This window comes from Tachysurus fulvidraco, chromosome 4 (genome assembly GCF_022655615.1).
Source record: "Tachysurus fulvidraco isolate hzauxx_2018 chromosome 4, HZAU_PFXX_2.0, whole genome shotgun sequence".
In the NCBI taxonomy this organism is placed as follows: Eukaryota; Metazoa; Chordata; class Actinopteri; order Siluriformes; family Bagridae; genus Tachysurus; species Tachysurus fulvidraco.
Window position 1 is genome coordinate 20,251,738 of NC_062521.1, and position 19,600 is coordinate 20,271,337.

A 19,600-nucleotide genomic window follows, 5' to 3' on the forward strand; every position below is an offset into this window, starting at 1 on the left:
TGTAACAAACACAATTCAAAGTGCCCGATAGTGCTATTTAGATCGTGGCAAAATAAAGAACGATTTTAATTACAATATTGATACAACAACATAGTATAATAATTCAACAGATGTGACAAACTAAATATAATTTCCATGACAAAAAAGAAATTAAGAAGAAGCAGAAGAAGAAGAAGAAAAAGAAGAATCAAACAAACATAGAATATATCTGGGTTTTAAATTAAATAAAAAACTTCATTCAAGTAGTCAACAAATATAGATGTATTTCGGTGTCGGTGCCTTGCTCAAGGGCACCTGTCATAGTATTGCCGGCCCGAGACTCGCACCCACAACCTTAGGGTTAGGAGTCAAACTCTCTAACCAGTACAGTTGGCCATGACTTCCCCTATATTTTTATTTATTTATATATATATATATATATATTTTTTATTTTTTTTTTTTTTTTTTTTTTTTTTTTTTTTGCTGTTGTTGACATTGTAAACCTGCACTTTATGCAGTGTGTTCATGTCTTTAGATCGACATTACATCCTGATGCTGCATTTGTATATTGACTTTATCAGAACCTGCCACTGTTGCAGTGACTATATGGGCATTGTCATTTATATAACATTTTAAATTCAAATGACTTTTGGTTGTAGTATTTAATGATCCAACATTATGCACAGGGATTTAAAGCCATTTGTTAACTGTCAATTTCTATGTAACTAATACTCTACTCATCGCATAATGATGGATTAATGAAAGTTATTATCAAGGTTGTTCTATGTTTTCTTTGTCTCACCTCTCAAGGCTGTAAAATGACTGGCATCTTTTAGAGATCTTCCAGTCCAAAATGTTCAGTGAGAAAGAGACCTTCAAATGGTAAGAATGTGCTGCACGGAGTGTCTTTTTTTCTATTCAGGTTTTTCCCTGACCAGGTTTTGCCTGTCACAGCAGCAGAATAAAAACTCCATTTGTTTAGGGCTGAGTTGAGATGAATGCTCTCAAGGTTTGTTGGACAGGAAGTTAAATGGGCTCAGCTAGTCCGGTGTCCTCTATAAAACCAGACCATTGAAAACCATCCTTCCTCCGGTGAGCACAGCATGATTGAGCCTGAAAGTGCATTTGCAGAGGGTGTTGGAGCTCGAGCATAACAGGAGGAGTCAGGTTATGTAATCCTTCATATTTAATGTTTCCCTTGTAACACTTTACAAGGTCAGTGAGGGAGATTTTCGATTAAAAAACTGTAAGCCAAATGGCTGTTTATTTTCAGTGCAAAAGAAAAGCACATTATATTCAGTAGGGAGTAAAGAGTCTGTGAAAACTGGATGATTAAAATGGGGGAAAGGGACACACAGGTAACCAAAAGTTCTTGGGAAAAATATTATATAGAGTGGACTCTGCAGAACGTTTACTGTATGTAGCCCTTAGTCACGATTATGAAGAGAAAATAAATGAAACTGACTAAAGTTTACACATATGTGAACTATACTGTTTGCATATGGGTCTGTGTGTGTAGCCAAAGGGAGGTCCTGACAAGGATAGTATGACGAACATTTGTGTGTGTGTGTGTGTGTGTGTGTGTGTGTGTGTGTGTGTGTGTGTGTGTGTGTGTGTGTGTGTGTGTGTGTGTGTGTGTGTAAACCTGCTGTGATTAAGTGCTGAGGTGTGAAAGAGCTCAGCCCACAGGATTGTTAAGGGATCGATCCATCCGTGTTGCTGCTCAGTCAAGCGACCAGCACCATCACAGAGCTGCAGTCTAAGCAGCGAGCACACCAGCACAGTGCAGATGATTAAGGGCAACTACTGTACATGGAAGCTCATTACCTATTGCCAGCTCATTAAGGCTCAAAAACCAAGCATGGAATCTGTGAATTCAGCTCTGCAGCACGACACTGACGTACGTAACCACCCACATGTAGATTGCAAGTCTAAGAGCTTCTTATAGAACATGTCAGTGGATTTTCTTCTCATCTGTAGAGAAAAATGTAGAAAAGCCCAAGGTCTCTGGATAGAATGGAAGTCAAAAAATTCAACAACAAAAATGGGAGTAGAAGGAAGCATAGGATGTCTGGCAGCTCACTGGGGCACCGGAACGGGAATGACACTCATGGGTGCATAATGTTTGTTCCTCCAGCTTACTGAACCCATGGCCTCAAATGCCCTTCTTAGCACGTCCTTTTCTGCCTGGTCTTTGTCTTGCATTTCTGCCTTTACCCCACCCCCCCCCCCCCTCTCTCTCTCTGCTTGTTTTCCTTACAACATTTTCTGTTTTCTCCTTGCCTGTCTCCTCACCTCACCACATTCTTGGTCTTCATGTTCTCTTTCCAGTTTTAGACAAACGCACTACTCGGCACTCAGAGACAGGGATGGTGAGCACACAATTTTCATCCTCTGATGCAAGACAAGGTCAAAGACATTTCTTTCTCACACACACAAAAAAAATTGCTCTTACCTATGATCTTCCTTTTCACTCTTATCAGCTTGAATAAACTCTAATGATTCCGTTTGCTTTGCAAGGGTGTTTGCACTCCAGGCAACTGAGCAGTGCGGGTTCTGCATTTTCATTAATAGCTGATGATGTTTGCTGAGCAGGTACAGATCAGATAAGTGCAGGAGTGAAACGGCGTAATCCTCACGCTGAAAGATTTTAATCATGCACCCATGCGTTTGTAAAAAGTTCAGCTCTATTACAGTTTGCCCGTGATACTCTGATTGACCTTAGCAGCAGCAGTCTGTTGGTATGAATGAGCTAGAAAAGGAAAACCTACCTGCCTTTCAAAAAAGACCTCAAAGTAAGATTAGATTTTTTGCTGCTAACTAATTTCTGTGGAACTAAATAGCACAAATAGTAGTAAGATAAACTCACAGAATAGTATAAAGAAGTGAGGCTAGGGCTGATTTTTTACTGCAGACACACACAGCCTCTCAACGGCAGGCATGTTAGGCCTCGGGTGCATCTCGATCAGCTCCCTAGGATCCATAGACCTTGTCCTTAATACACATTGGGACACCGATTTATGCCATTTGTGCCATGACTACTCACCCTATAAAATGTCACCACTGTCATTTACCAACAGACAGAGTTGAGATATTTCTGACTGTATTCTTCTTTTTTTTATGTCATCATGGTTTCTATCAGGACCAAAGTGTTTTTTAAACTCTTTTACAATCATAACACTCTTAATAGTTATTACATTTGTCGACTCAAGCGAACCATATATAGAACCTCAAACATCTCTTGTAAGGAAATCATTTGAGAGCTGCAAACACAAGCTACTTACACTTGTAGGCAAAATTGAGTTGATTCGAGCTGAGAGGATTCAGAAAATAAGGCAGAAAGTGAGGGACACCTTGGATAGTGTGCAAATGCATCACAGAGCACACAATCACAGACACAGATGCCAATCAGCAACAAAACATGTCTTTGGACCAGGAAGGAAACCAGGAAACCCAGAGGAGACCATGCAAACTCAGGAATCCTCAACCCCCACACATGGAGGTACTGTACAAGGCAAATATCCACCCCAAAAATCAAAAACTGTATCTCTGCCTTTAATAAGTAATTTGCAAGTAATAGTTTATGCCACACCATTCTTATCAATGCAGCAATGAGACTTTTTAATATATTGATATGCTCAATCCCAATCCTAGCTTCATCGTCAAAATATTCATAGATATTAGATTTTAGCTTCCCACTTAATATCACCACCAGCCATCACTGACTACGCTGAATAAAGTTTCTTTTTGATTAAGCTCCCTCATTATGTTTAAGTTATAATCATTTTCTAGTTCAGTTCCATTCTGAGCAGAACTTTTATCCAGAACATAATGTGTGAGTGCAGGAGTGTGAATATAAATGTGTGCATTCACTTTCAAATGCCATAGTTTAGATTGTAAAAGTGGGTCAGGGTTGAAAATAACCACCTTGTGATCGACAAGCTGAAGAAACCTGTGTTTGTTTGTGTGTGTGTGTGTGTGTGTGTGTGTGTGTGTGTGTGTGTGTGTGTGTGTGTGTGTGTGTGTGTGGACTTACAGTGAGGATCTTGTTATGATTATACAGTGTGGTCCTTCTTTGGCATGCGTACTGAGAGACGGTAGACCAAGGATTGTCTTGCGGACCCGCTTCTGGCTTCGACTGCACAGACGGCTTCTGCATGTGAGGAGAAACGCAAAACGAGACAGTGAATGTGTGTATACATGAGAGAAAGAGCTTTAATACCAGTCTTCACCAGCCATAATATCACATAATTTTGCTTTACAATTAAATGAATTAAACTAAGCACACAGAGACAACATACTGTACCAGCCAGTTCTTTTCATACTGCCTTTATTGCATCCTGTTGAAGTCAGAACATGAGTATTATTTGTATTTATTTATTTTAGAATGCATGTGAGATATTGTAGGCATCAGGACAACACTTTAATAGCTTCTTCTCATCACAGAGTTAAGATAGGAATACAATTTCTTTCTGCAGTCTGCTCTACAAAGAAATCAGGAAGCTCTAATTTAATTTGCTTCCTGTAAATTGGCTTTTAATTTCAGCACCAAAATCATTTCCCCATTTATAAGGTTTTAAAACGATTATGTATGTGACATTAGTGTTCACAAGAACTGATATGAAATGTCTAGGAAAATTGCCTGTGCAGAGCTCTTGACACGTTGTGATTTTTTCGACATTAAGTGCTAATGCAAACATTATCAAGCTTTCATACCGGTCATTAAAGAAGCATTTAGTCAGTTATTAGAGTGGAAAAGAATTAGCATATTATTGTCTCCTATAGCAGCAATGGGAAATGCATTCTATTCAATGCCTGTGGCATCTCACAAATCTAACACACAAATATTCCCCCAACAAAAGGCTATAATTAAATGTAAAAAAAGAAAAAAAAAAAAAAAGGAAAGGAAAGGAAAGAAAGAAAAAGTACATTGCTGATCAGGGATTAGAAAGATTACAGGGAACAGTTTTTCACTGGATGCAATAGAAAAAAAACATGAACAAAATCACTCTAAATTGTTCCGTATTGAAAACATGCTTAAGTGTTTAATAACGTTATTTCTGCTCCAGTGGGATTTCAAGAAAGCACAGCCTAAACCTAAACAGTTTAAACCTACAGACCTGATTCCTTTCCAGATTTCATCACATTCTGTTTACCGTTACCTTTAAAGGAAGATATGTTAGATAGCTATCAAAGCTGGGGGATTTCGAACATCTTACAATAACAGGAAAATCTTTGGACAAAGTATTTTAACTACAGTACAATTGTACAAGCAACAAATGATACAGCAAATCAGAAGGATGCAGCATCATATGATGTCATCATATATTATAAAGCTATTGGAAAGGTTCAAATCTTTGGCTTTTGTCCAAGTCACTCAGATTCTTACGCTTGCCCAGTTTCCCTGTTTGCAACACCTTAGCTTCAAGAACTGACTGTTCACTTACAATATCAACAATCTTTTGTCAAGTCTGACTGTAACAATAATCAATGTTATTCACATGGCCTGTCAGTGGTGTTAATGTTATGGCTGATGTTTTTGTTAATCCAGTTAAATTGACATGCTTTACTGTAAATGTTTTAGAGTTTGCTAGCATACTGGTGTCTAGATCCCATAAAGAATCCAGTGGAGGTATAAAGGAAACTAGGGGAGTGATAAGCAATTTTGCAATGATTTGCGAGTATTAAAATCATTCATTCATTCATTTTCTACCGCTTTATCCGAACTTCTCGGGTCGCGGGGAGCCTGTGCCTATCTCAGGCGTCATCGGGCAACAAGGCAGGATACACCCTGGACGGAGTGCCAACCCATCGCAGGGCACACACACACACACTCATTCACTCACACACTCACACACTATGGACAATTTTCCAGAGATGCCAATCAACCTACCATGCATGTCTTTGGACCGGGGGAAGAAATCGGAGTACCCGGAGGAAACCCCCGAGGCACAGGGAGAACATGCAAACTCCACACACACAAGGTGGAGGCGGGAATCGAACCCCCAACCCTGGAGGTGTGAGGCGAACGTGCCAATAACCAATAAGCCACCGTGCCCACCCTAAAATAATTCAAATAAAATAAATTCTTACACATTTTACAAAATCTTGTATTTAGATAAAGAGGGTTTGTACGCTACCATTTTGTCTGGATAAAAACAGAGGGAATAGGTTGGGATGATATAAGTAGTGAATCACAATTGTAACAGAATATCACAACAATCTTTTTCCTATTGTGAGAAATAGTATTACTTAATGACTATAAATTATTATTTAGTTAAAGGGTATCCAAGCAGATTGTACGGTACATAAGATGAATGTCAGATAATGGCCCAGCACTTTTTAGGGTCCTGGAACTATAAGGGGTTTAATAATAAATGTTATGGGCTGTATGTACAGTTTGCTCATCTCAGCTAGCACCAGGCCCAATCCCCTATGCTATAACATAATCACTCACATATCTGATATAATCACTTCACTTTTTTTCAGATTAGATTGCATCATAATTTATGAGCGCACCAGTTACATGGTAATTTATCTGAAATTCTTCTTACTTATCTGGAAATCCCACACAAAACCAGTCTTTAATCAAATTTATTTCGAAAGTGAAAAATCACATTTCCTGCCGTAAATCTTTTATCACATTATCTGTGCCCTCGTAGCTTGAAGGTGATATTCGGCTCATCCTGCAAGCGTTGTAACATGATTTGTTTTGTAAACGGTTAACTAAATACTTGGAGTGAATCATTTTAGCTCATTTTATTGAATTCTTTCTTAATGGTTTTAGGTCAATGTATTTGTATGCTCATAAATCTTACAATCTACCCAGGGCACAATAATTATCCAACCCAAACAGAATGTGTACTAAAAGTCCAAACCTCCAGTGGTTTTCTTAAACTAATCACAGTTTTCTGCATCTTTAGTGTTTCGATGATTACTGTAAAGAAGGATTCTGTTATTTTTTTTGTGAAATGAAAATTTTAAAATATCATATCGCTTATTTATAATGGAAGTCTAAGGTGGAATGTTAAATGTGTGTTTAAAATGTATTGCAAATTGAAAACTACAACCTTTACACTCTAACAATAAACGTCTTGAGACAGATATAAGATCGTATAGTTCTTATGTTGTTTATTCAGCTGTGGAACAATGAGCCGGTAACTACGCAGTAACTATGTCAGGTAATCATAGAGGCAGAGGATACAAGCTCAGACTTCTATTCAGAAATACACATTGAAGCACAAACCACAGTACAGTCTACAAACCTGAAACAATTTGATGCACAGAAACCTATCAAAATGTATTATTATTATTATTATTATTATTATTATTATTATAATTATTATTATTATTATTATTATTATTATTATTATTATAAGACTGCATATAATTAGCTGCAGTGTTCACGTTCATTCATTGTAATCAAATATGATACTCACAATGTACAAGTAAACTTAATAATAATAATAATAATAATAATAATAATAATAATAATAATAATAATAATATAATAAGAAGCATCATATACAGTTCTTGCATTAGTGCAGACTCCAGCTAAACTGACATCTGCTGTTGGTATGTATAATTACAACTCTGTCACTAATACCTTGTTGTCATAAAATTTTAATGCTTACAAGAAATAATTCAGAGACTTTCACTCTCACATATGTGTACTGGTGTGTGGGGGTGTGTGGCTCCAGTAGCAAACACAGGTTAGGAGAACATGTGCCAAGGATAATGATCTACACACACACACAAGTCAGCTGTGTCCGTTCAGGTTAATGAGATCACAGCCCACAGACTGACAGGGTTATGGGATCAAATCCCTTCTGAGTTTGACCTTGCCTTCTTCTGTCTCTCTCAGACTATGATTGATAGGAGCTATGGATGGTACACAAGGTAGGTCTCCCTGCATCCAGCTCTCTGCCCACAACTACAGAGCCAGCCTTATAAAAAAGACAGCTTGTACTTCCCAATGAGAAGAGCGGAGGTGGTAAATGAACACCGTGGCATTTTGCAGAGCAGGCTAAGCGCCTGGGGAAAAGTCAGCTTTGTTCACACAGGCAATTTTATTTAATGTCTTTTTTTATCTATTCATATTTATGCCTTTTTCTACTGTGCTTTTCTTCTTAAAGTAAGAATACATTATGGAAATAGTAAAAGCTGTGAATGCTGCTTTGTATTGCTTGTGGGAGTTTTACTTGCTTTGATATCTTATAAGAGCAGGAAGGATTATCAAGGCTTACTGAACATTTCAAGTATTAAGTGCTACAAAAGTGTTGCTTTTAAATGCTCCAAATACTAATACTTCCAGTAATGCCTCGGTTTTAAACAGTTTAATAACAGCATTGAAAGCCTTTTACTTTACTATTCAGTCCTACAAGTATTTGAATATATCAAAACACTAGTTCAAGGGTATCTTTGCTGTTTTTTGTTTTTTTTTACACACTTTGTTAAAAAAACAAGAGTGAGAGAGATTCATATTGTAAATGTATCTGCAATTTACTATATTATTTAAATAAAAAAACATTATTCATTACTAGGGTAGTCTACAGTATCGTGTATTTTTGTATATCTCTTTCACATCGGAATATGGATTCAAAATATTCATTCAAGGTACAGTCATGTTTACAGGTATGTACATACAGTTACAATGTGAAAGGAGCAAAGTTTTAAAGGTTAATAAACTCTAAGAAACAAGGGTTCATCAGGAGGATAAAAGTTATCTAGTTATATAAAGTTATATAAAGTTATATAAAGTTATATAAAGGCTTCTACTTGGGACTGTTCCTAAAAAGGAAACCTTCTGCTGAAAGACTCAGAAAAAATGTGGCTTTTTTGTCCATCCATCAGTCCATCCATCCATCTTCTGTACAGCATATCCTACACAAGGACACTTTCTCATACACCCACTGACACACTATGGACAATTTAGAAATGCCATTCAGCCTACAACGTATGTTTTCTGACTATGGAGGAAGCCAGGGTACCTGGAGAAGACCACACAAATGCCACACAAAGGGCAGAAGTTGGACTCAAACCCCAAACCCTAGAGGTGTGAGGCAAACATGCCACCTCTTCCCTGCAATTAAACCAATCAAAAAAAATAAGAAAGAACTACAGTAATACCTCGATATACGAGTTTAATTCATTCCGTGACCTTGCCCGTATCTCAAAGCAATTTTCCCCATTTAAATTAATTGAAATCCCATTAATCCGTTCCAGCTCCAGTTGTTTTGTTTATGTGTTTTGAATATGAAAAATTACAGTACCTGTATTTATAAATGACAAGTATTGTATAAAAACATACAGTAATAAAAGAGAATGTTAAAAAAATAAACTGGTTTTACTTTTACGGAAGATGCACGGAGGTTGAGGGAGGAGTAAACAGGCGGAGGAGTTAGGAGGAATTACACTTTCACTTTCGTTCACTTACTCGCTACTGTATACTCTTAACTCTACTTTAGACTTAAATGGAACTTAACTGAACTTCACTAAAATTAACAAACTTAACTGAAATTCTGTCAGGACCACTTTGTCAAATGAGAATTTATTAGATGATAGCACACAGTTAGTGTTGGCAGTATGGTTCTGTTCTGGGCAAGAATCCACGCGCCCTTCCGTGTGCATGCGTGGACAGAGTGGGGAGAGCAGCAACTATAAAATAGAATAGACCCCCGTATAACAGCAGAACCATTAATCATGCACTTTTTTTTTTTTTTGGAAAATAATAAATGAATAAATGGATAAATAAATAAATAAATAATTTAGTGAGAGAGAGAGAGAGAGAGAGAGAGAGAGAGAGAGAGAGAGAGAGAGAGAGAGAGAGAGAGAGAGATGTGGAGATTTATGATGTAAACTGATACAACGAACACAGGTACCGGCATGGTGGAGTCGGGGTTGGAGGGGGGAGTTTAAATCGCAGCAGCAGCGAGCGCTAGAAAGCGGCTCAATGAATGGAATTTAAATGGTCGGGTAATATGGATGTCGTAACCGGATTGGTGCGCGTTGTGGACAGCTTGTGGACAGTGATGCACGCTTGACGACGTGGCCTGCCAGACCTAACGCGATGCTTGATTTCTCTTAACTGAACTTAATTGCTACATTTTCTGTTTTCTTTACATTAATCTTGCTTAATTTTCTTCATCGCTTTTCTCTTCACTAGTTTTTGCTTTTTTGTCACTCTTTACTCACTAACATCTGCCGGTCATTTTAATAAACACCTGTCCGGTCGATATATCGGATGCGGTGTAGTCGCACAAGTTCCAATTTTTTTAACGGATCCAACGCTCAAAACGGATCCGAAAATTACGGATCCGCAGATGGTCGGCACCTCACGCAGTGGCTTTGCGACTGTCCATACAGTAGGAAATGAATGAATTCCGGTTTATCGGCCATCGTTTGTCTTGTGCAGTGGAAAGGCAGATTTAACCGAGTGAGACGCGGGAAGCTGAGGCGGGGGAAACAGAGCACACGTGGTTGTTGGGGATCTTTGTTTCGGCGGCGGCGGCTCGGATGCTCATATCTCAAAAATTTGCTCGTTGTATCTCAAGGCAAAAATTTGGTCGAATCACAGCTCGTATCTCAAAAAATTCGTATGTCAAAGCACTTGTATCTCGAGGTATCACTGTACGAAGATATTTAATTGTTCCATGTTATCATGCTTACCTAACGTATGAACAACTTCACAGACTTTATCATCACAAGGCTTGTTTTACACTAATAACTGGATGTTTAATAAATCGTCTAAATGTCTGCAGTGTCCTCCATGGAGATCATGTCTTTGAATTTTTTGTTTAAGTGTAATAGACACTGGCTCCACTGAAATGCTGAGATGTGCAAAATATGTTTTTCAGAGCTGTGTTTCATTCTCCTATTTGTTTGTTTGAGATTATTGAGCGGAGTATTGTGTTGGGTGCCTCCTGGTAGGTTGCTGTTTAAAAGTTAAACCAAACATTGTGTATGTACCAGGGGGTCTTCCTGAACAACAGACTGCACTGGACTGACAACCCTGATGCCCTGTACAGGAAAGGCCAGAGCAGACTTCTAAGTAGGTCCAGGTCTTTCAATGTGTGCAGCAGTCTACATTTCTATCAGTCTATTGTGTTATCTTTATGCCGTGGCCTGCCGAGAGAGTGTGAACACTGCAGGGGATACCAAATGCCTGAGGAAGGCCAGAACCATCACAACATTGTCTAAACTCACTGGAGGCAGTGACAGAAAGAGATGATGATAGCAGCTTTGGAGAGCATTCGGAACAACTCGGCCCATCCCCTCCACAGTGTGATATCCTGGAGCACCTTTAGCCAAGGGCTTGAAGAAGCACTACAGGCGATTATTTCTGCCTAGTGCTATACACATTGTCTCTTCCCAGCATACTATCTTGCCACCTGTTTTTTTTGTTTTGTTTTGTTTTGTGTTTTGTTTTTTTGTAAATCTTTGCAAAACCTAAATTTTTTTAATGCTTAAATTTATGCTATGTGTGAGTTTCTTCCCAAATATTCCAGTTTCCTCTTACTTGACAAAAAATTGGATTAGCTATGCAAAATTTCCCATAGATGTAAATCTAGATCCACCAGAACCCCAACCAAAGGTTACAGAAGACAAATGAGTGTATATAGGTTATATGAGTTGCCTTTTTTTATTAGCTTAGAGCTCTTAGCTTCTTAAAAATTGCAGAACAGCTTTAACATTCAAACATATTCATTGTAAAGTTTACACAGAAACTTTAAGGGCTCAGCTTTTATATACTGTTGAGTATCAAGTGGATGCAAAATTAATTGTGTGTGCTCATGATATACATGATGTGTCCCATCCAACCCTGATAAGGACAAAGCATTTACTCTTGATGATGTTGATGAGGATGATGATCGATCAATCTAATTAAAACCCAGCATCTACATTTCAACCAAAGGTCTTTTGGAATATAAAGGTTTATAATATCAAGAAGACAGTGCTATGTCCCCAGTTATAACTCTTCAGAGATCCAGAGAAGATCCAGGCTTTCCTGGCTGAGACTATATTCTGTCTGCTGAGAGCAGAAGAGAGATTGATTTGTCTCTAGAATTGGGTGGCATATTTCTTTATTTTTTGCACAGATCATTGAAGTTCCTTTCAGTATGGTCCAAGAGCAGAGGAATAAATATCTTTAGTATCAGTTAGTGAGATGCTTCGAGACCAGGCTCTGCACTGATGGGTCTATTTGGCACAATATTGCACATCAGTCTACAGCTGTCAGGCAGCATGCATGAGGCAATGTGATGTTACAGCCAACACAGTCAATGCATCCCTTTATTTCCCAAAGCCCAGATAAACCCGCTTTTTGACACAGTATCTGACAGTATGACTGAACCATTCGGGTAATTCAGGTCTCTCAGAGTTCTGCAGGCCTAAGTGGAATGAAGAGAACTGGAGAAAAATGGCCATTTCTCTACACAAGCTTAGCAAAATTGTTGTTAATGAATAATGCAATGTAGTCTAATTGTTAGCTATGAGCATTGTATGCAAATTGATCACCCAAAATGATTTAATCTTATATCAAGGAGGCAGCGCTGAGAATATTCATCTGTTCAATTATTTATGTTCATGCTTCTGTCCTTTGGAGAGAATAGATGATTATGAATTTCGTGATTACTATGCTGAATATGTACAAAGGACCCTCTCATGTTTTGATTTTTTATAGGCTGTATTATTTATTTATTGCTTTGGCAATGTTATTGTTCGAGTGCCTGAACCAGATGTTTCATGTACAATACCTTCAGTACAACCCTTTAGACTTATAGCACCACCCAGTGTTTATCTATGCTAGTACACTACAGCACCATTATGGTAGTGATGTAGTCTCCAGGCCTCTTTATAACCCTCCTTTATAAACTTCTGCAACATCTTATCATACTTAGCCAGTTCCTGTGGCCTTTTAGTGACCTGACAGATCCCTGTGCTTCTTCCTCAACAGCTCTCCAGATGAACTCACCTTCTAAATAGCCTCTATATTTCTTTTATACACACACACACACAGAGGTATACTCACACGGATGCGATGTTGAGCCTCCACTGGAATGGGCTGGCCAGCTCTCATGCTCTGTGTAAACCAGGAGATGTCCAGCACATTCATTTTATCCAGGTTTTCAATGCCATGTTCCTGTAACCATGGCCAGAGCTCATGTGCCGGAGTGTCCTCTGCTACAACATGTGTCACTTTACTACTGCAAAGATCAGACAAAGACATCTTGTCACTCAAAATTAAATGATGAGTACTGAGACCTAATGTATAGAGTATTTGGAATTAGGGTCTAAGCATAAGTTACCATTTATCTGATTAATGTCATTATACTCAGAAGAAACTGATTTTCCATATCAATAAAAAAAGTCAACAGTGTGTAGCTCATACTGTACATCTGAGGTTGTCAGATTTTTCAGATTAGTACAAGTGTAAGTATGATTTAAGCAAATTAAACAATTTTAGACAATTTAAACAATAATAGAGAATATTGGCTTTATACTGTTACATATGTGTACTGTATACATATGTACTGAAATTATGGATTAATTTAAACATGGCTTCCTTTTGCACTAGATTCAGCTTGTTATATTATTGTGCATCTTATTAGTTTATATGGAGCCCTCGAGGGCTCAACATAAAACCCTAAAGTGCAATATTTTCTAGTCAGAGAGTTTTCCAAATACAGCTTCTATTAAAAATCACAAGGGGCTGTACTTTCATTCACATCTCTTTAATCCACTTCTTCAGCTTTAACCTGATCTCTCTTCCAGCACATTTGGCCATCAATTTTGTATTCTCAGTTACTGCTCCTAGGCTATGGAACTAGGCTATAAACTTGCCTCTGCACATCAGGCAGGCACCCACTGTTTACTTGTTTAAAAGCATGTTTTTGTTTAATTCAGAATTATTGCTGTTATTTTATTTTGATACTATTTAATTATTTTATTCTCTGTTTTTTATGATATACAGCACTTTGTATTCAGCTATGGCTATTTTAAAGTGCTTTATAAATAAAGTACTATTATTATTATTATTATTATTATTATTATTATTATTATTATTATTATTATTATTATTATTATTATTAATCAATCTGTTGTTCTAACTGCCATTTTGGCACACTGAGGAAGAAGAGTCATAAACACACACACAAACACACCTACATAAACACACATAAACATCCATCACAGCCAACCTGTGTGCCAGCATCCCATGCTGTTGTTGCTTTGTTTAATTGCAGTGCCAGTGTGAGCAGTCACCCATGCATAATTACCCCGAGTGTATGGCTCCCAGAGAGATACAATGGTGGTGCAGTCACAGACCCAGACTCACAATTAGAGAGAAGATAGAAACAAAGAGAGAGAGAGAGAGAGAGAGAGAGAGAGAGAGAGTAGGAGATGAAGGGTAATCTGTTGAATCATTGTTGAGCCTAATCCTCCATGCAGAAGGTCCTCACACATTTCTCTCATTTTTGTACAAAAATAACCCAGAGTAAATGTGAAAAATGTGAGAGCCTATAAGCGAGGATTTCTCAATAAATGCAAAGCCAAATCCTAAAGGAACACTCAAGCACATCTCTGCATACTATGCATGAGTACTACATAACAAGTTCGACGCATTTCCTTGTACTGAGAAAAGAACAAATAAACCGCTTTCTCCAAATACGAATCTAGGGTCAGTCAATAAATGTTTATGCAAAATATACTTTAAAAATTCTTCAGGCCAATGTATTCATAAATCTCCAAGTTTAACTCTAAGTTAATCCAAACTTTGTTTGGGTAAGACTTTACTGCATGTCTGTAGCTTTGTTTATTTATTTATTATTTTATATTAATTATTTTATTTAAAAAAATTATTTCTTTTTTTTTTTTTTAATAGATGAACAAGATGAAAGTTCCTTCATCAAGTAAAACATAATATGACCTTGTCTGCTAAAGTTATCTGCATTCATAAAGATATAAACATAAATTGGCTGTTCTTAATATAATTTTCATCTGCATGTGAAAGTTTTATCACACATCAAAACATTTACATGAGCTAATAAGACTCAGAGGTGTTAATACAGGCAGTAAAGTATTCAATATGTGTGTGAAGAAGCCATGGAAAAGTCGATACATGTTGAGTTCCATCAGCTAATCTTCCCTGTGCCCTTGAGAGTGATGTTCTCCCACGCGCTGTATTGCAAACAATCCTCTAGCGTTATAAAATAGCGGATGTCCAAGAAGTAATAGACTAGTAACAGAAACAGTAAAAGTCACTAAGATTTAATTGTTAATTTTGTTATCTATTTTTTTTTCTATTTGAACTCTCTTATGTAAGTATTTTACTTCAATATATATGTAGGTCTCACATTAAGTGGCATCCCATTGCTTTGTAGGAAGGACATTATTTACATTTACACTACATTTACATAGGCCACTGTCGCCTCCGCTTGCTCATGAGGCATAGGGATAGATATATAGTATTTTAAATTTTAAGTTAATCCTTTTTAAAAAAAAATTTAAAACTTCGATTTTATATATTCACTTATTTATTTTTATTCTTAGTTTTTATTCTTCCCATTATTATTATATATGTATTTCCTTTTCTCTCTCTTCTGTTTCCATACTTCTGTAAAGCTGCTTTGAGATGGGAAATTGTTAAACGTGCTATACAAATAAATTGAATTGAATTGAAAAAATAAAATTGTAGTTAGCGCATTAGGGTTAGGGGGTTGATTGCAATGTCCTCTGCCATATGTGTGGAGTTTGTATGTTCTCCGAAGCTTTGGGGGTTTAACATGGTGCTCTCTGGTTTCCTTCCCCCATTTCCAAACACATGTTGTACACTGATTGGCATCGCAAAATTGTCTGTAGTGTGTATGTGTAAATGTGATTGTGCCCCATAATGGGTTGGCCGCCTGTCCAGGGTGTGCCCCGTCTAGTGCCCGGAGTCCCCTGGGATAGACTACAGGTTCCCTTTGACCCTGTGTAGGATAAATGGTTCAGAAAATGAATGGATGGATCTCACATTTAGGGAATAGAACCACAGAGAACAAATAAATATGTCTATTCTGAAGACTTCTGGTTATCTGTGAAGACCCAAGAGAATCTGCTTTGTTTATAAACATCATGCTCTGATTAAATCATTTAAATAATATTTCGACCTAAATGTGAAGTGTTTAAAAGTCCTGTTCCCAAGCACAAATAGCGAATTAAACATTCTTCTTTGAGCTGAGCAGAGAAAAATAGAGGGCCATTTCAGGTGCCTAAGAAAGTCTGTTATCACAAAGCACTGTGCTTTCACCAAGATCCCAAAAACTTCAGAGCACAAAAATGTAGAATTCGGCAATTATTCCTGCCATTTTACAGCCTAATGGACCGAGTAGTCAGTGGAGTTTGAGAGGTGATGCACAGCCTTCCAGCAACTTTGAAACCAAGTCTTATAGAAAGGTTCATTTTGTATTTTCAAAGTCAATCAAACCACAGGAGTGAAGCTTAGTCTCAGGTGAGAGTGTGAACTGAATCAAAAGTTCAGTCCTGCAGCCAGGCTGTCAGCTCACTGACATTTCCATATCAAATCCAATCATGGAGTGGAGGTTCATGAAACATAAATGAAATCTCTCCCTTCATCTTTTTTGTCTTTTTCTTCTTGTTTCTCCATCCCTCTCTGATTTTTAACCTTTTACTTTCATCTTCATTTAACTGCACGGCTGAGGCATTTACTAGTTGCTATGCATGTGAGAAACAGAATACAGAGATGGAGGACTGAAATAGAGGTCTATATGGCTTCCTGGATTACAAGAAACTTGGTTGTGGTACATGCAGCAAATACATCCTGTTGCTCAGATGCAATCTATATCTTGCATTAATTTAACAAACAAACTGAAAAATTGGTGGACATAATGTCAGATTTTAACTGAAAAATGTAGCTGTACAGACAGTCATTACTATGTATATGCATAATGTGCTAATTATTATTCAGACTATTCTTCAGCGCAAACTCCAAACACTTGTACAAAAATGTAAAAAAAAAAAAAAAAAAGTACCTCAATTAGTCCAAGGCAAGTGTTAGTATTGCATACAGCATCCATCCATCTATTTTCTGTATCACTTATTTGATCAGTGACACACATTCACATACTACAAATTTAGACTAGGTGAGAAAACCTAAATATGCAGAAGAAAACCCCAAAGCACACTGCATGCTCTTTAGATGTGGGAACAAACAACTGACCTGCGAGACAAAAAAGCTAGCCACTAAGACACTGCACCACTATGGACAGCATATGAAGTCATAAAATAATTTGAGTGCATAGTGAGGACTTAATATAGAATCTCTCCAAGCACTGATCAGAACTTACAGGAAACGGGGTGGAGTTTGGCTTAAAAAAGAGACCGGTCTTATATGTTTCTGATCTTTGCTAGCAGCAGTATTGAGTCTGTTTTGTCTGCACAGTCTGACCGTAAATACACAAAAAAAAAAATCCTAGAAACCCATTTTTAGAGACTTTGCTTATCTCAAGTATACATTTTATTAATAAAATGACCAATGAACCTCTAGCAAGTGACACATGAGCTGATGGTGAGTTTATCTTTCCACTCAAGACCATGTTTTCCTTACAGGAGAGTGAAACAAATACATTTTAAACAAAAACAAAGCACTTAAACTCCTACATGGACATAACTACTCGTGTGAAATGTGGCGATATTCGAGGTGGGGTGCTTAGCATAATCTGAATGGCACACTCAGAAAATCACTCAAAATTAAGCCTGTGTGTAACCAACTCTGATATAAATACTAACTTCCCCAATAGAATTATACATATACTTAATGCTTTACTTTAAAATGTACTATAGTATTGTATATTTTTAAGAGAAGACTATGGAGATATATGCACAAGTGGAGATAAATATTTGTTCCAGGCTCAAATTTGTTACTATTACATTTCTTAGAAGGCCACAAAACAGTGGTCGCATCCTCATAGGTTTGCTACTGCTTTAAAGCAGCACATTTTCACATCTGCCAAAAATCTTCTTTATCTGTTGTTTCATTCTGTTAATCTTTGACATAATACATGGATGGCAAATGCATGTATTGTTCTGTTTATTAACCCAGCACTAATATATACTTCTCACCACCTTGTAAAATGTCAGTTTGCATCTCTTTCAGTCTGTTTCCTGCTGTTAGCTTCAAACAATAGCTCTTTGGGTGCTGAAGAACAGCAGGATACAGGGGTTCAAGCTGCATTTCTGGGAATGGTGCCACCCCTCAGCTGTGCATGGCACACAACACCTCAGCCAGCCACCGGCTGCGGTTATGCTAGCCTGCCCAAAACAACACCCACTGGTACCCACAGCCAGCTGCACAAGTCTGGCACATATCTCTAACTGGCAGCAAGTAGGCACGTATCAGCTTTACTCAGGCACACAAACTACTGTTATATATATGCCCACAACTATCCAAAGGCATGACACACATACAGAGTTTTAACATGACAAGGAGCCTGAAGCTGTGCCCTTGTTTTGTGACATTTTATGACCTTCAGATAGAAAGTTCTGTATTCACAGACTGTTTAATGTGCAAACAGCAGTAAAAAAAAAAAAAGAGAGAGAGAGACTGAAATTAGACATTGTACCCAGTTACAATCGACATGCTAATATTCAGCTTTACAGAGTTCACAAGTGTCATTTTCTGAAACAGGAAAAGCTTGATTGTAGCAGTCAATTGTCCCCATCTGACAGAAACCAATAGACTTTCATCTTCTTTGTCATTATCCTGTCATCATTTTGGTGTTCTTAGAAATCAGGCAAGATACCTTCACATTATTATGGTGATTTGCATACAAATTGACACATCAGATTGACAGCCTGTATAACATCATGGAAAAGGAATTATCAGAATAGCGAGCCTTGCAAAGGCAATCAAATGTGACTTTCAATTATGTAACAAATCAAAACTTTTTATGCCTAAATCTGTCACCAGACCTTCAGGGACTCGGTCAGTCAGTCATACACAGTGTTACAACTTTTGTAAATACAAATGTTAGGCAACTCACATACCTTAAGGTGTTGTCCACAGAAAAGCCCTTTGACCTGGCCAAACCTGCCAGGAAGTTTCTCCTACTTTTACCCATTCTTCTCTCCACCAAGTACAGAGTCACCTCTCTAAACTTCATTTCCTTTTGAGGCTGAGCACAGCTCAATTCAGGCTGCCGACGTTTCCTCCGAAAGGTGGAGAGGGTTGTCTGAAACATTCTTTACACATGAAAGTTCCTTTGACAGCAATGTTGTTATGCTTTGTCGAATGGCACAACCAGAGAAGGTTCTTCTTTGGCAATGGAGATGGTGTTGGTGTGTTATTTGTCTTTGATAGAGAGCTGGCAGTTGGAGTTGTGGAGTTTGTGTTTGTAACTTGGCAGAGAGATGAGCAACAGGTGTTTTTGATTTGCTAACCATAATAAGACTCAACGACCAGGGCTAAGTAATTAAGTTGAATAGAAGCCAGAAGAAAGTGACAAGAAAACATATGAAGATTCAAACAATATTGAAATTATTATGACCCTGCCAATGACACTAGTGGCAGTTACAACAGAATAAGGTCCGAAGCAAGCAACATTCTATTCAATGAGATATTGTG

General features: G+C 37.7%; 1 protein-coding gene across 3 annotated transcripts in view; it reads right to left on the minus strand.

The window, feature by feature from the left end:
- Positions 1-19,376, minus strand: part of dntt (deoxynucleotidyltransferase, terminal) — a 107,768-nt gene extending 88,392 nt beyond the window's left edge. Inside the window, exons 1-3 of one of the 3 annotated variants that reach the window (XM_047811967.1) lie at positions 19,024-19,376; positions 13,010-13,181; positions 4,016-4,132 (exon numbers count right to left, since the gene is read on the minus strand). In XM_047811967.1, coding sequence (XP_047667923.1) covers positions 4,016-4,132; positions 13,010-13,181; positions 19,024-19,217 — 483 coding nt within the window. In that variant the 5' untranslated portion in view covers positions 19,218-19,376. Of the gene's footprint in view, positions 1-4,015; positions 4,133-13,009; positions 13,185-19,023 lie in introns of all 3 variants that reach the window. The other 2 variants (XM_027174836.2, XM_047811968.1) reach the window with 2 other exon arrangements.
- Between the last annotated feature and the right edge of the window lie 224 nt (positions 19,377-19,600).